This window comes from Limanda limanda, chromosome 17, assembly GCF_963576545.1.
Source record: "Limanda limanda chromosome 17, fLimLim1.1, whole genome shotgun sequence".
NCBI classification, from domain to species: domain Eukaryota; kingdom Metazoa; phylum Chordata; class Actinopteri; order Pleuronectiformes; family Pleuronectidae; genus Limanda; species Limanda limanda.
In genome coordinates this window covers 17,981,822-17,999,209 of record NC_083652.1, presented here as the reverse complement: position 1 = coordinate 17,999,209, position 17,388 = coordinate 17,981,822, and the positions used below count along the sequence as shown (strand labels likewise).

General features: G+C 43.2%; 3 protein-coding genes across 3 annotated transcripts; 2 read left to right on the top strand and 1 right to left on the bottom strand.

Annotated features, from left to right (window-relative positions):
• The first annotated feature begins 1,070 nt into the window (after nt 1-1,070).
• Nucleotides 1,071-6,950, top strand: LOC133023025 (MIF4G domain-containing protein B-like). The gene is made up of 6 exons (XM_061089944.1): nt 1,071-1,132; nt 1,640-1,737; nt 1,831-1,940; nt 3,779-3,934; nt 4,831-4,923; nt 5,168-6,950. The coding sequence occupies exons 2-6, from the start codon at nt 1,659-1,661 to the stop codon at nt 5,393-5,395; spliced, it is 666 nt and encodes a 221-aa protein (XP_060945927.1). The 5' UTR covers nt 1,071-1,132; nt 1,640-1,658; the 3' UTR covers nt 5,396-6,950.
• On the bottom strand, nt 6,838-9,661 carry mrps7 (mitochondrial ribosomal protein S7). Its single transcript, XM_061089943.1, has 6 exons — nt 9,607-9,661; nt 9,315-9,411; nt 8,599-8,790; nt 7,967-8,030; nt 7,706-7,873; nt 6,838-7,462 (listed from the first exon to the last, which is right to left on the bottom strand). Exons 2-6 carry the CDS (start codon nt 9,356-9,358, stop codon nt 7,241-7,243), a joined length of 690 nt encoding a protein of 229 aa, XP_060945926.1. The 5' UTR covers nt 9,359-9,411; nt 9,607-9,661; the 3' UTR covers nt 6,838-7,240.
• On the top strand, nt 9,589-16,936 carry gga3b (golgi associated, gamma adaptin ear containing, ARF binding protein 3b). Its single transcript, XM_061089942.1, has 17 exons — nt 9,589-9,637; nt 11,212-11,296; nt 11,378-11,453; nt 11,548-11,646; nt 11,738-11,861; nt 11,977-12,080; nt 12,363-12,443; nt 12,593-12,730; nt 13,105-13,186; nt 13,269-13,394; nt 13,483-13,731; nt 13,966-14,048; nt 14,149-14,288; nt 14,369-14,658; nt 14,741-14,910; nt 15,025-15,135; nt 15,242-16,936. Exons 1-17 carry the CDS (start codon nt 9,598-9,600, stop codon nt 15,350-15,352), a joined length of 2,109 nt encoding a protein of 702 aa, XP_060945925.1. The 5' UTR covers nt 9,589-9,597; the 3' UTR covers nt 15,353-16,936.
• Nucleotides 16,937-17,388: the final 452 nt, after the last annotated feature.

Here is a 17,388-nt window from a genome sequence, read left to right as displayed (position 1 = left end):
CGGGTTCTTCTGTCGAAGAGGAAATATCGCGTTAAGATCACTCACTGCTCCGCATACAGTACAGTCTCCTCTGTATCACCTGTGTGATTTATTAGAATCACTCCAGAATAAAAACCATGATTTATTGTCACACTATTTATAAACTGCTCAATTTCACCAAAATATTCCCTTTAATTTGAATGTAGATATTCTAACAGAGCTTTAATTTACAAATAAAATCCGTATGTCCTGCAACTGTGCGACTGTCAATTTTGTGACGGAAATAACAAATTAATTTAGGTATCAATCATTCGATATTAATACATATCCTTTCATTCCTGTGTGTATTTATTTTTCTGTACAGGAGCGTTTTCTATGGAGGACCATACATGACTTAAGAATAAATAAATAAATGAATACAGAAATACAGAAATATATAAATAAGTAAAAAAATAAATAAGCAAATAAATAAATAATACAAAAATAAATACAGAAATACAGAAATAAATACAGAAATGTCTTAATATTACTATCTATTAATATTTACTATTATTAATATATATACTGTTGCTGCTGCCATTATTATTACTATGTACTGCTATTATATTGGTATAATTACTATCATATATATATTATGTTATATTATATACTATTTAATATACTGTACTATTTTTATATACTGTGTAACAATAACATTACCATCATATCATCATTACTATTACCATCATCTTGCCACTGCACCTTATCTACCTATTTATCTTGTGTTTCTGTTTTTATTCTTTCTACCTCAATATTTTTTATTTTATTCTATTGTATTGTATTTTATTGTATTCAAATATACCGGCTGCTATGACGACTTAATTTCCCTTCGGGGATGAATAAAGTAATCTATCTATCTATATCTAGCTAAAAAATGTCTTAAATATATTTCCACATTTATTCATTTATTATTTATTTATACTTAAGTCATGTATGGTCCTCCATAGTTTTCTCTTATTGTGATACCAGCTCTTAAACACTGTGACTCCAGTCCAGATTCATGATGCAGATACTCCTCTTGACCTGCACGCGTCATCTTTGATGGGCTGTGACGGGTCCTCGGACGGAGATCGGATCAGATCTCAGTCAATGGGAAGAAATCGGTGATTTTCAGGTAAAAAACAATCACCATTAATCGACGTGTTGAAAACCAGAGACTCGTTCTGTGTTTTCTTTTGACTCAACCTGCAGCTCCTTGTCTTTGTTTCTTTGAAGCTAACTCGTAAAAACATGAGTTAGTGTAGCTGTTAGCTCCTGAGAAGCTCACATGCTAGCATATAACTTGTCTGTGTGTTTACCAGTCAGCTAACGTGGCGATAGAGCAAGTAACGTTGAGCTAATGTGGATGCTACACGCAGCTAGCCTGAGCTAAGCTGGTTAAACCTGCTACACGTTGTGTTGTGGGTGAAATGTGTTGACCTGGGGCAGGAGCTGGGTTCTGCTGGTGTAATCCTCCCAGTGAATGAGCTGTGTGCAGCCGCCCGGTGTGATGACAGCACAGGATTGTGTGCTTATTGTTGTGCTCTGATCTGTTGTGAGTTTTCTATGCAGCCTCGGGTCTGTGAAACGCTCCACTGTTTCAAAAACTGCTGTGAAATGAAATCCCCCTGTCTGTTCCCAGGTGTGATCGAGCGTCCACGATGGAGAACTCCACTGACGACTACAGGATCCAGTCCTTTGACCTGGACACTCAGATGCTGCTGAAGACAGCCCTGAAAGGTCAGCTGCACCCCCCTGCCTGTGTCTGCGTCCAGTGTGTCCAGACGATGAACTCTCCGCCAACAACCCTTTTCTGTTTTCCTCTCTTGTCAGATCCCAGTGCTGTGAACCTGGACAAGGTTTCCGACATCATCGTGGACCAGTCTCTGAAGGACCAGGTGTTCAGTAAAGAGGCCGGACGCATCTGCTACACCATCGTGCTGGTCCGTTTATCCTTTAAGAGAAGATGAGCCAAACTCAGTTTGCTCAATCAAAGTATTTATTTAGGATGCAATGAACAAGTTACAGCAAAGCAATGGGGGCCCAGTACACTAGTTGTATAAGAGCGCCACGAACATCTGGCGTCTATCTATTTTATAACAGTAGATCTTCGTTCCTCCCTCCTCGGAAGTGCGCAGGCGTAATCCATCCTCCTGGCTTTTGGAATACGGAAGTAGACAGGGAGACACTCCCAATGACGTTATAGTTGCTCGGCAACCTGTTTACTTCATAAAAGGCCTTGAACCAGCAGATGCCATGACGGGCAAAAGGTGTTGTCCCGCGAAGCAAAGAATATTATGTTTCAGCTATATCAAAACAAACCTGACTGTGTAAACATTCGCAACAACTGAGCCCAAACAATGTCACAAAATTAAGTCAACAGAGTCGCTCTGTCCGACCTCCAGAACTTATCGGACAGCTTTGAGACTGACCAACAATGTAACGCACACACATTTCCAGCTAGTTTCAAGATTGAACATTCTGAGAATCAAAAGGTTATTGCTAATAATCTGTATAAAGGCCTAATATCTAGGGCTGCCGCGATTCGTCGACGTCATCGATTACGTCGACGCTGAAAATGCGTCGACGCATTTTTTTTTTTAAACCGCTGGGCACATGCCGCCATAGACTATGCATGCCGCGGCTGGGGCAGCAGTCGCCCCAGCGCACTCCCCTCCACGCAGCCGGAGGCTCGGTGTGCGGCCCGCCTCAAGTTGTTTTTTTTTTGTTTGGGGGGGGGGGGGGTCCTCGTCCACGGCGCCTCACGGCGTCGCTGGTGCGGGGGCTTCCTTTCTCTTGGACCGCGGGACGGTGTCCGTCGCAGGTGCGGACGGCGGCCCGGCGCGGGTCGGGTCCTTCTCGCGTCACCTCAGCTACGGCGCCCGCGTGGGGGGAGGGGGGGCCGCTAGACTGAGTCCAGAACATGTGGACATGCTGACATTCTTAGATTACAACACACATGTCTAACTAACGTTTGAGTTTGATTTTGAGCTGGACACCATTGTTTCTTATACTTTAAACTTGTTGCACTTTGTTTAATATGCAGACCTAACTTTTTTATTTTGATAAGGGGTTAAATAGAAACTTTGATATATTTTTGAGTTGCACTGCTGACTTAACTTATAAGTCCTCTTTTTTATTTATTTTTATCACGTTGGAGTTGCTAGTTTAAACCTACAGTTTTGCACTTCTAATATTTGAGCCTTTGTTTACATTTTGTTTTGTGCTACATTATACGATGACATACAGTTTGTTGTTGTCAAAATAAAATTAACTGAAATGAAATGGTCAATTTGATTTTTTTGGAGGAAAATTAGTCGTTTAGATTAATCGACTAATCGATAAAATAGTCGTCCGATTAATCGATAGAAAAATAGTCGTTAGTGGCAGCCCTACTAATATCTAACTAAAAATACTTCTATCTTTATTGTTAAGAGTTCTGTCAGCAAAGACTCTAGTTAAAAATTTGATATTAACAGTACCGACCCCCCGTGAAGGGCTTATTGTCCACGTTAGGTGTTTTATGGCAGCGCACTGGCTAAGACCCTGAGCGCCATCGAGGTTGAAGGATTTAAGAAACTAGAACAAGACTTAACGATCTGATTGAGTCTCTTACCAAATTCTCAATCCTCTAAGTCAATCAATGTGTAACTGGTAGCGTACACAAAGGCAACGGGAGGCTCTAAAGCCAGCTTACCTACATCACTGTGTGTCCCCTACTTTGTGTCCATGCTCCACCCTCTGTCATCGCTCTCTCTCTCTCCTTTGTCACGTCGCGCAGGCTGAGGCCAAGCAGAACAACGGAATCGTGTTCAGGAGAAACTTGCTGAACCGACTCCAGCAGGAGTTCAAGGCCCGGGAGGAGACCAGGGGCCGCTCGCTGCAGGAGTGGGTGTGCTTCGTCACGTTCATCTGCAACGTCTTCGATTACCTCAAAGTAAGAGCCCGGAAGGGCGTTGCTGTTGGGAAGTTGTTCTCTGATTGATGCCTTTTGATTATATATTGTGTAGTGTTGAGCCCGGTCCCATCCGGACCAGACAGCGTGTTCGTAGTTTCGAGGTTCAAATGGGAAAGGTTAATAATTTAGACAAGTTCCATGTTCAAAAGTTTCACAGTAATAAGTTTATTGTATAAGAACAATACTTACAGAGAGTCTCTGGGGTTCTGCCGGACACGTCACCAGGTTCTCTGGATCATGTCCAGAAGAAGCCCCCCCCCCTCATCCTAAGTCCACAGTATTTGTAAAGACACAGGGTGCAACACAGAGGCGGTTCTTTCCTTGAGGGAACTCAGCAATTGGCCAGATGTGTACTGTCTCCTCAAAGTGCAGTTTTTTGCAAGCATATCACTTAGAGAGAAAATCCAATCCACCAGGTGTCCCACTTCTGTGCCCTTATCAAACAGGGAGTCTGCCACAGCGGAGAGACACAGCAGATTAGACTTAGAGGAGGTTTTCATATCTTTTTCTCACAATATTTCATGAAGTACTTCATTGTATTAATTCTGGCACGTCCTCTCTCATGTGCATGGTTACCAGTTGGTTGCTATGTCTGACTCCTGTTTCGTTGCACTTTTTTGGTTGTGCTCTGCGTCTGAGTCAAAAAGATATACATCATTCCAATTAAAAGAAACAGTTGTAGTATTATTGATTCTATCGATTATACAGCTAATATTTATTCACAGGATATAGGTCAAATATAGTCATAAGATAAAAATCAAAATATAGATATCTCAACAGTAGCTGAATTAATATGGTTGCTGTCATGAGAGTTGTGCTCTTTTTTTTTACGTAACTAAAAGTCATTTCAAAATGCTGTGTGTGTTGACATTCAGGTGAACAACACGCCGATGGTGGCCCTGGTCCATCCTGTGTTTGACTGTCTGATGAGGCTTTCCCAACCTGACGCTCTAATGAATGAGGAAGAGGTGAGGAATCTCTTTTTTGATATATATAGTAAAAGACTAGACTATATATTCTGTTGTTATACTTTGACTTGGTTCCTCATTGTTCATGACGTAGAAATGTTTGCACGGATATTTATTATTAAGAATATAGTTGTTTCCTAATTAGCATCCTTTGTCACATCATGATGAGTCTATTTTCATTTAAATACACTTTACGGATCTAGTGTGTATCTGAGATGTTTCCTCTCCCCCCCCCCCCCTGCAGGTGGACTGCCTGGTAGTGCAGCTGCATCGCATCGGAGAACAGCTGGAGAAGGTGAGCAGCCAGCGGATGGACGAGCTGTTCTTCTTGCTTCGGGACGGCTTCCTGCTGCAGGAGGGCCTCACCTCCATGACCCGTCTGCTGCTGCTGGAGATCCTGGAGTTCCGGGCCGGGGGTTGGTTGCTCAGCGGCACCGCCCACAAGTATTACTACAGCGAAATCGCAGACTAGGACGGTCGAAAGCGTGTGGAGTCGCCGTGCAGCTTTTTTGCAGCTGCGTTGGAAAAACCTTCAAGCACCTTGGATATTTTCGTGTTCGCCACCGAGCGCCAAACCAGCAATTTCATGACCAGCGGCGACACCTGCCAAGTTTTCAAGATGGCGGCTCATGAAGTGTAAAAAGACTTTGATTTTGCTGGAGTGTTCCCTGCGTTGGATGATATTACTGAGACGTGCCGTGGATGTGGACCGTGCAATAGTTCAACGGGAGCTGAAATTCAGTTAACGAGGTTTAGCCACCTTCGGGTACACTTTGTTTTAAAGTGTGAAGAAATGTTTTATGTTAATTTTATTTTCTGGCATTCCTGTTTTGAGAAGACATTTCAGCTTATTTTTTACCAAATTTGAAGGACATTCCAGTCAGATACAAGCTGACATGGTCTTTGCTTTACATTCTGTTGTTGTGTGACCAATGTTTTAATGGGTTGAAAAGAAATATCTTAATTATTTAGTTAAATATTTTATAGTGCAGAGTTGAATTGGACAAGAGTCTTGATTTGCAGTTTAGTGGAAGTTTCGGTCAAACCTGTCCTGTAGGATTTCTGTTACGGTTTCTCTGCCACTCTGTGAAGTTCAGATGAAACGTGTCTTTATTCAGGGATTTAGTTTGTCTCATATTTCTTAATACTTAACTTATAGATAAGTGAATGGTTCCATTTCATATATAAAAACGGATAAAAAAGTTTGACATTTAATGGATTTCTGGGTACACAAGTTCTGTTTGTTTAACAAATTGTGCCAATGTAACACACTCCGTAACCGACGCTCTTAATTTTTTAGTCAAGGTGCTAGTTGAGCAGCTATTTTCCTTCTTTCATATATACACAGGTATCCAAAATATTGCATTTGAATTCAGGTTCCACCAGCAATGATGACGATATGTAGCTGAACACAAGTTTTATGTTGGAGTCTGCTGCTACCTTGGTTTATTGTTCTCAGTAGCGGTGCTGATATCCTCAACCAAAGCTGTGCCTTGGAATCAGACAGACACAAGCATACGACTCATGTCACGTGGTGCAAATATTACCGCCGTTATTTTGAAAACCTGTTTGTGTAAAAGTACATAAAGCTTAACATAAAATTTACTTTAACAGCAAGTGGACCAATCAAACAAGCGTGAATTCCCAGAAAGACTCTCGATGTTAAAAAAATTAAGTGAAACATTTACTGTGTTAAATCCAAGCATCGCCAGGATTTGACATTTTGTAGAATATTGCCCTGAATCTTTTCTCTCTAGAAGAGTTTGATGATTTAGACATAAACTTTGTTATTTGTCACTACAATCAGACTGAAGGCTGAATAGACTTGATTAAAGGAGAAAATACCAGGTTACATGCTGTAGACAATTAAAGTCCCTGTATGGCAGGGCACAGACCTGACTGCAATATACTGTATGTTTCTATATTTTATTACAGCGTTGCAGCATTTTTACTTCACTTTATGGTTGAGTTGTACATTGAATGCAAATTTATTTGTTCTAATAAATCCCTGGAAGTTGTTCCTCCAATCAGTTCCATGTGCTTTTTTTTTACTGTGTTTCAATTCATAATGCAACTGAGTACAACAATTAATTTATGTGAAACAATTCCTCAATGCAAAATCAGACAAGGTTTTCAGTCAGTTTGTGTATATTTAACTTCTTTAACATCACTTTGTACAGAGTGGTCCTTCCACCAAAGGACTATCATGGTGGTGGTAACTATTTACAGCTTTGAGTGACACAATGTGTCACAGAATATTCCGTGATCAACACAACGTCTGCTCGGTCCCATTCCTCAGTCCAAAGGAATCTCTTTTCTACCACCAGCGGTAGTGGGCGTATGCTCTGTTGGCTTCGGCCATTTTGTGCATCTCATGCTTCTTCTTGATGACGTTGCCCTCCTTGATGTACGCTGCCATCAGTTCCTGGGAAAGTTTTTCATACATGTGCGTGCGTCTGTGTTTGTTGTCCCGACACTCTGTGATCATCCATTTCATGGCAAGGAAGCGTTGTCGGTTGTCACTGAGAGGGACGGGCACCTGGGGGGGGGAGAATACAGTCAGACTTCTTAATGGATCTGTTCAGACTTGATATGAGCATCCGTGCACAGAAATCCAATCACAGGAAGACAGTACAGAGTCTGTCTGTTCACTCCTGACATTAAAATACGTCCTGAATGTCTCTAGTGTCCACTTGTGATCGGATCTGAATCTGAACAGGTTCTATGCTTTAGCTTTTTATTGCCACAGGATCAAATCAAACCTTAGTGACCAAACACTGACCTGATAGTACTTTCCACCTTTCTGAACACTGGCCAGCCCAACCACAGGCTTACAGTTGTCCAGAGCCTGGTGAAAGATGGTGTAGGGGTTACACTCAATCTCCTCCTTCTTCCCCTGTGGAGTTTTGTGGTATTTCTCCACCTGTTTCCTCTTGATGCTCTCTAGAGTCTGACAAAAGACAAATGACAGTGGACTTTAGGCAAAATCAAATCCTTAAGCTTAAAGAGATTCAAGATTGTTTCTTAAGTGTTTTTTTATTACTTGTGACATGATATCTCTGGCCAGGATCTTGTCTCCATGTTTCATCATCATGTTGATGAATTTACTGAAAAGCAAAGACAAAAAAAAACAATCAGCTTTGACTGAACTGTAGCCAGGAGTGTTGGCTTCCTGCAGGGACCTGAGACCATAGATTTATATATAAAGACTAGATGTCTCGTCTGCGTTGCTGGCCTACGGAGACGAACGTCTGCACATGGCGGCCATCTTGCTACGGGGCAGCTCGCTCACCCATAACATTGTGTTGGTAGTGGTAAATAACCATAACTTGCTCAATTTTCAACCGATTTTTAAACTGTTTGGTTTGTTATAAACGTCCGAGATGTAGATATGACACTGCATACTTATGAATAATTATGTTATTTTCTAAAAAAAAAAATAATAATTTTTGCAGTGTCATAACTACATCTCTGACGTTTATAACAAACCAGATCGTTTAAAAATAGGTTGAAAATTGAGCAAGTTATGGTTATTTACCACTACCAACACAATGTTATGGGTGAGCGAGATGCCCCGTAGCAAGATGGCCGCCATGTGCGGACGTCCGGCTCCATCGAACGAGAGATCTAGTCTTTATATATAAATCTATGCCTGAGACGGTTTGGTGGTTTCACCTGAGGACCGGGTCGTTGAACACCGAGCTGGTGATTCCGTTGCTCGCTGCCTTGATGGGTCGGATGGCTTTGAGCTGCCGCTGCTCGTTCTCCTCGGCGGTCAGCTCGGCCTCTGGTATGCTGTACTGCTCCTTCCTCACCTCTGGCTCCAGGTAGTAAGGGTTGTACCTGCTCCACCTCACCAGGAACACTCTGCGGACACAGAATACAACATGAAGAATGTTTTAAGAACTAACCTGTGACTTTATGTGTCCATCAAACTCAGCGGATCCAACACCACTTAAGGTGGGGATGCTTGTAGTCTTCTACCTTTTTAATCACTGTTTTCTTTATGTATTATATACGTGTTAATACACTTTATAAATAAATGTTATCTATACAGAAGAATGTATGTGATTGTGCTTCTATATTACAAACACTGATGTCCTAGGCAAACTTCCCACTAGGATAATATCTCATCTTTTAAACTTGTTACTAAATTACCTCATCAACCAGATTAAAAATATCTTGGCTGGGAATATTTCATTTTACAGTAAATACTATTTAGATCGACTCTCGTCACATTATTGGATCAATGCTGTAAATACTAACGATAAAACCTCATGACACAACATTGCGGGGTTTGATATGAAAGGTTGGAAAAATACGTCAGTGGCATAATCGTTTTTAAAACGAAGAATATGGTTTGGATGTTCTTAAAAGTAATATTTGCCAACCTTGGTATCCAGGGTTTCAACAGTCCTGACACGGAGGCCGCCATCTTTCCAATGTGAGTATCAGGCAGGACCCCGGCTTAGCTATCCTGCAGGGTGCCTGAAGGAAAAGTGAAAAATAAAATCACTTCCTCATTCAGCAAATTCTTCAGCTCAATGAAATCTTTTTTTTGTTATTATTTACAAATTTCACAAACTGTATTATTATTCTGTTTACAATTCCCCGAGCATCAATCTTGGAGTGCGGCGCACACGCCGGTGACGTCACACGCTGTTTTGAAGTGCTATGGCGTACCAGGAAGAAGAGTCGCTCGAATCCTGGCTCAGTGAGTGTTTCATCACTTTTTATGAATTAAATAACGTGTGGAATCAGCGGGAGGAGGCTGGTGCGGCTGTCACAGCAGCGGGGGGGCGAGAGGAGGCGATGACAGCCGGGATGGAGGCTTCAGGTCCCGGTGCTGGGCAGCGGCGACGAGCTGGAGGAGGATGGGTGGAGAGATTTAATACAACACACACAGACACACACACACAAATACATACACACACACACGTATAGACTAGCAGACTGAGACACACAAACGTATAGAGCAACAGACAGACAAACCCACACAGACACATACACACACACACACGTATAGACTAGCAGACACACACAAACGCACACGTATAGACTAGCAGACACAGACACACAAACGTTTAGACTAGCAGACAGAGACACAGACACAAACACTAACACACATACACTAATAGACTTACAGACACACACACGTATAGACTAACAGACACACACACACACACACGTATCCAACAGACACACACAGACACAAAGACTAACACACATACACTTATGGACTCACAGACAGACAGACACACACCCTTATGTATAGGATTACAGACAGACACACATGTATAGACTAGCAGACAGACATACACACATTCATGGTTTAGCAGACAGAGAGACACCCACACCACAGCTCCATCCTCTGTGAAACACATTGATTGTGTGTGTGTGTGTGTGTGTGTGTGTGTGTGTGTGTGTGTGTGTGTGTGTGTGTGTGTGTGTGTGTGTGTGTGTGTGTGTGTGTGTGTGTGTGTGTGTGTGTGTGTGTGTGTGATAGTGAGATGAATGCACTGCACTGATAACACAACACTACACCAGTGTTCACTAAAGAGGGAGGGTGGTAACAATTACTGCACGGTCATGTTGATCACCAGACTCGATGCATATCCAGGATCCACAGTCAGTGGTGAAGGACATTTGCTTTTGTGTTCCCATGTTATGCTTTATATTTGATCAATTTTGTATATTCACGCCACAACATTTCTTTTTACATTTTATCTCATTTATTTGACACATTCTTGTGAACTACCACCACCACTCCTACTACTGCTACTACTAGTAATAATAGATGTTTTAAATATTGTAATTTTGTTGATGTGTTCAGTTACATGTGGCATCTATTGCACTTCAGTCCGTCCTGGGAGAGGATCCCTCACATGTGGCTCTCTCTGAGGTTTCTGTTAACAGGTTTTCTTTGGTAGCTTTTCTTTATTCTTGTTGAAGGTTAAGAACAGAGGGTGTCGCACCTTGTTAAGCCCAATGAGACAAATTGTGATTTCTGAATATGGGCTACACAAATACAACCCTATAGTCCTCTTAAATTAAATCAAGCTGCATCAAATTTAACACAATCATAAATATCAGTTCCCTAAATGTGCTGGATTATTTTCATCAAGCTCCATGAAAGTGAAAACTCTGAAAATCAGTCTCTTGAAATGTCAAAGAAAGTGGAAAAAGATATATCCTGAATTTTCTGTTTAATAATCAGCTCATCATTGCGGCTCGACAACAGATCAGTTTAAATAAGTATATAAAAGTATAAATGCCTTTTTGCAACAGATAAAGCCACCCATCCATCAAACAGACAGGAGGACTGGGAGTACATCATTGGCTTCTGTGACCAGATCAACAAGGAATTGGAAGGGTACGTCTGTGAGATACACTTTTTCTTTTTAAACTTCGTTCAGCCCGGGAACATTTTTTCACCTGGAGTTTCTTCTTGCAGTCCACAGATAGCTGTAACTCTGCTCGTCCACAAGATCCACTCACCACAAGAATGGGAAGCACTTCAGGCTCTGACAGTAAGCTAGAACTCTGCCCACACTGTAAATGTCAACAAGCTGTTTAGCTATTTCTCCACCACTGAGCCATTCACGTTAAATGTTTTGCGTGCAGGTTTTGGAGGCGTGTATGAAGAACTGCGGGAGGAGGTTTCATAACGAAGTCGGGAAGTACAGATTTTTGAATGAGCTGATTAAAGTTGTGTCTCCGAAGGTGAGTTCTCACATGGGTTCGGACTCTATGACAAACCGGCTGGTTGTACATCCTAATATTCAGCCTCTTTCTCTTCACCCCTTGTTTCCAGTACATGGGCGACAGTGCACCTGAGAAGGTGAAGCTGAAGATTGTAGAGATGCTGTACAGCTGGACCATCGCTTTTCCCAATGAGGCCAAGATCGGTGAAGCCTACCAGACGCTGAGAAGACAGGGTGTGTTGAGATGTGGACATGGACACGCAGCAACTTCGCTTTTCTCTCACTTCCTCGTTCAAAACAGCTGCTTCAAAGGAATCGTGTTAATCCGCTCTGCACTCTTCCTCAACAGGTCTCGTGACACGTGATCCAGAGTTACCGCTGGACAGGACTCTGATTCCCTCCCCTCCCACCCGACCCAGACACCCAGTGTTTGACAATGAGGACATGGGAAAGGTGAGGCATTACAGGAACACAGAAGCTGCTCTGTACTGGGAGCAGGTTGTGGGAAGCAAGGAACACTCAACTCCTTTCTAGATCCATTCTTTGTGTGTCCATGTCTTTATAAAGTTAATTGCTGGAAATGAAGGCCATCATCATCAGCATTGAACACACACGAGAAGAAAGCGTGAAAGGAAACTGACTGTCAATTTATATATAAAGTATGGATATCTGTTACTGAAAAATCAAACTGATCTGTGTGCGTGTGCATGTGTGTGTGTGTTTGTGTGTGTGTAGCTGCTTGCTGAGCTGCTGCGCAGTAAAAATCCAGAAGATCTACAGGAAGCCAACAGATTAATCAAAAACATGGTGAAAGAGGTGAGACATTTAACATTAACTGACTGCTATGGGGACACGTCAAAATAACTAAAAACCTGTTGGACTTTGGCTGAAATATAAATATATATATATATATATTTCCTTTGTGGCATCAACAGTTTTAAATTGTGTCTCTTCGCCTTTGTCAGGACGAGGCCCGAGTGATGAAGCTGTCAAAGCGACTGAACACGCTGGACGAGGTGAACATCAACGTCAGGCTGCTGACTGAGATGCTGTCCCACTACAATAAAGACAGCTCCTCTGACTCCGACAAGGAGATCATTAAGGTGTGGGTCTGCACACACACACACACCAGCACACACACACACACACACACACACACACACACACACACATACACACACACACGCACACATAAGTGACATAGTAAACTGACATAAGCTCCTACATACATCTTTTACACCAAAATTAGCCCAATGGTAGTCTACTGAAGGGTAACTTGAAGTTAGAGTGAATGCCAAGATCTGGATATTCATTATCATATTTCGAATTTGTCTGTCCTCCACTTGACCTGAGTACAATTTTTTGGAACAGACTAGATCGTTAATACTCCATATTTTCATGAAAATATAGGTAGTTTCTAGCTGCTTTGCACAGCCAAATTCTGACTGCTCAGCACCTTCTATGTGTTTCTCCTCAGGAACTCTACGAGCGGTGCGACAAGCTGAGGCGCGCTGCTTTCAAAATGGCCACTGACACGGAGGACAATGACACCAATTTAGGTTTGACAGTTTATCCGAAGAAGTCCCTTCTTTACATTTTAATCACGTCACTGTTCTGTAACCCCTGCGTTTGACTGCTCAGGTGACATCCTGCAGGCCAGCGACGAGCTCTCCAGAGTCATAAACTCCTATAAGAAGATAGTGGAGGGGCAGCCGGTCAACGGAGACAGTGAAGAGCCTCGATCCACAGCTGCTCACAGTGAGGGCGGTGAGAGAGTTTAACCGTGCACATGCTTATGTACCAGACATGCTGCCTTCTGTGATTAATTATCCTTCCTGTCTCTGTCTCTTCACAGAGACCACGGACACGTTGATCGACCTCGCCGGCCTCGACACTCCGAGCCCTCCTCAACCCGTCCTCCCTCCCTCTCTGTCCTCACAACCTTTCTTCTCCGATCCCACGGCTAACCCCATACCCTTCCTCCCTCCTCCTCCCAAACGCCTTGCCGACTCCCATGGCAGCCCGAGCAGCAGCCCGAGCCGACCTCCACTCGGCACGGCCTCCACCGCTCACTCGCTCCTGGATGATGAGCTGCTCTCCCTAGGTACTACATCTTAACGTGTGAAGTGTGACCAATTTGAATGTTGTCTGAACATGGCTCTAGCTGATGTTGTTACCTTCACTGAGAGTTTATCCTGCTGTGTGTGGTTTGTGGGAGAACTGAACAGAAAACATGGACTCTGATCTAATACATTCTTGAAACATCTGAATGCTGCTTGTCCAAGACAGAATGAGAAGAAAGTAATTCTCTTGTGATGATATAAAATGCTTCTTTCAGGGCTAAATGACCCCCCTACCTCCCTGAGCAGCCAATCAACACCCAAGTTGAACGCAGTGTCCAATCAGTGGACCTCTTTGCAGGTAAATCTAAAAAGAGTTTGTGAGCAGCTTTCACCAGACGACCTGGTGTCATTGTGTAATAACAGAGATTCCTTCCTTCCTTTCCTCGTCTCCTCTGCAGGCTCCGGCGCTCAGCGTGGATTTGTTTGGCAGTGTAGCGTGTTCGGGTCCAGTGGCGCCCCCTGCTGAGCCAGCCGCCAGCGTGAACAGTCTCCAGAACCTGCAGGACCTAGCCATGATGGGATTTTCAGATCAAAAGAGGTGCAGTTATCTATATTGTTTCTCTGTTCAATTGAAAATACGCACTATTCAATGTAACCAGAGCACAATGTGGTTTTCAGTGTGATGAGCCAGATGACGGCCAGAGGAAGCAGCTTTGGGGGAGCAGCTGCAGCAGCACCTCCTCTTCTGACTGGACAGGGCTCTCCCTCTCCAGCCTATCTTCTCCAGGGGACCATGCCCGGCTCTCCTGCCCTGTCCCACGCTAAGGTCCAGAGCCTGGGCTCGGCCCCGGGGAGCCCACTGTTCCGCTCTCTGTCTCCCTGCCACCCCCCCTTCCAGGGCAGCCCGGCCAGAGGCACAGACATCTCCCTGAGCAATGTGCAGGTCCCTCTGGAGGCCATCAGACCAAGTAAGGACGGAGGAGGAGAGAGGGAGAGAGGAAGGTTGTATAGCTTGTGTGTGCCTGTTCTTGATTGGCTGTCTGTCTTCAGGTAAAGTGCTCCCCGTGACGGCCTACGATAAGGATGGCGTTCGCGTGCTGATCAACTTTGCGTCCGACTGCCCCCCCGGCAGGCCTGATGTGCTTGTAATGGTGGTGTCCATGCTCAATACAGCGCCCCTCCCTGTTCACAATGTGGTACTGCAAGCTGCTGTTCCCAAGGTTGTTCAGCTGCAACATGCAACTTCTCCACTAGAAGTCACCAAATTCTACACAGTGTACCTTTAATAAAGGCATACATGGAAATAACAGACTCTTTCTTTCGTCCTCCACCAGTCGATGAAGATGAAGCTGCAGCCTCCATCAGGAACAGAACTGGCTCCATTCAACCCCATCCTCCCTCCAGCCTCCATTACCCAGATCATGTTGCTGGCTAATCCAGCAAAGGTAGGTGACATTAAAACACTTGAAGCAATACACAAACCCCAGAGTTTCTGAGCCACAGAGCAGTCAGACGTAGTTTCAGGCCCTGAAACATGTTGTGTCTTCACAGGAGAAAGTGCGTCTGCGCTACAAGCTGGCTTTTACTCTGGGAGACCGTCCGTGCAACGAGGTTGGAGAGGTGGACCAGTTCCCTGCACCAGAGGCCTGGGGTCATCTATAGCAGCGTGCAGACTTGTTAACGTTCAGCAGGGACCGACCGGTTCATCCTCCATGAAGGGGTGTGTGTCTTCACATGCATCCCAGAGAGAGAGAAAGGAGAGGAGGCTGGGGAAATACAGCAGCGTTGTTACAGTAACAATAACTTTCAGCTTCACATTCCTTATAGTCGTTCTTCATTTTCTGGTCGTTGTTGTTCCTGGCAGAGAGATATTAACAACAGACACTAAATGTTTTATTCATGCCGAGCTTGTGCTTTTCTGCAGAAAGCTGAGAGAGATAATCTCTGGTGAGTGAGTTAGTCGTGGTTACACAGGTCGATGGTTTAGAGACGAGAACCTTTATGGATTTTAATGAATGTACTTTAAATAATTGAAGCATTAGAATTGTGCTTCAGACTGAAATGTTGCACTGCAGCGTCACAAGTGTTTTTAAAAGAAGTGAACCTCTGCATTAACAGAGCCTAAGAGACAATGGTTGTGCTTTTATTTATTCCTCTGAACACGTAACCAGCCTACAACAAAAAAATACTTGAATATATCCAGAGATTTGGAGACCAGTATCTAGATTTCTGAGGATGGAGTAACACACTGGAGAATACATGGTTTGATTGAAAAGTACTGTCACATATTTGTTTCTGCAGGAAGATGGTGGACTGATATTTACTACATAATTATTTTAGAATCGTTTTTTTTTTAATGGTTAAATAAACATTGTACAGGCTAATGCAGCCTTCTATTCGAATCGTGGACCAACAATGTTAAATACTGATGAGTAAAGGAAAAGTGAGGCAACCAACAGCACTATACACAGAATTTAATTTTAAATTCAGTGTAAGGCCCTTAGTAGAGTGCAAACTTCCGCCATGGCCCAACAGTCCCTTAGATTCAATCAAGCTGCATCAGATTACACACACTTGTAGAAATCCATATATGCCTGATTTTTTTCTATCAACCCCCCGGAAATCTTGCAATGTTATTGAAAGTGACTCCAACTGCCATGGTAACCTGTTAAGTATTTTTTGTACATCCTGCAAATAACTTGACCAACAAATGGATGAGTGAAAACATGTCCTCCTTGACAAAGGTAATAATGGACTTTCCACTAGTTAAGTCGACTGAAATCAACACTTGTTGGATTGTACGTGATTTGTTTTTTCTTTTAAAAAAAAATCAGTAATTTTTCTTGTATTTAAATATGTTTACCAGTCTCAGTATTGGGAGTATTTGATTGTCATATTTATAATTTTCTGTTTTAGTGTTTCAGTGCATCACTGAACCTAGAAAGTGTGAGTTTGGGAGATCTGTCACCAGGCAGATCATTTAGCAGCGTGTAACAGTGGGATGGAGAAGAAGTGTGTTGTGAGCACATTTTCATCAGTTCACCTGATCCTCCCTAAGGTTCCCTCTCCGACAGTCCTCAGCTTATCATGTGGGATGTGTTTAATGTACATAGTATGTAATGTGTGTGAAGTTAGTGTATGTAAGTTATGTGAACATGTGACATGTAGGAGTGTTTGGTCTGTACATACCGTATGATGTGCCATTTGTTCGGTGCATGAAATAAAATAAAGATCTCTTTCCATGGATGTCTGATTAGCTGAGGTTCATTTTATTTTTCGTATAAATGATCACAAATCAAGGAAAGTGAGCCCGGATCGTCACGAGAACACCATCCATCAGTCACATCACCCCCGTTCTACATCAACTCCACTGGCTTCCTATTAAACACACCGCATTAACTATAAAATCCTCCTCCATACATTTAAGGCCATCCACAACCTCGCTCCTCCATACCTCAACGACCTCCTCCACATCAATGTCCCTACCCGGTCTCTCAGGTCTGCCTCCTCCATCAGCCTGACCGTCCCCCGAGCCCAATTGTCCACCATGGGATTTAGAGCCTTCTGCCACTCTGCCCCTCAACTCTGGAACTCCCTTCCTCCGGACATCAGGAACATTGAGCCAACTTCAATCGATCTTTTTAAATCTACCATCAAAACCCACCTATTTAAGCAGGCATATAACTCTTAATGTTACT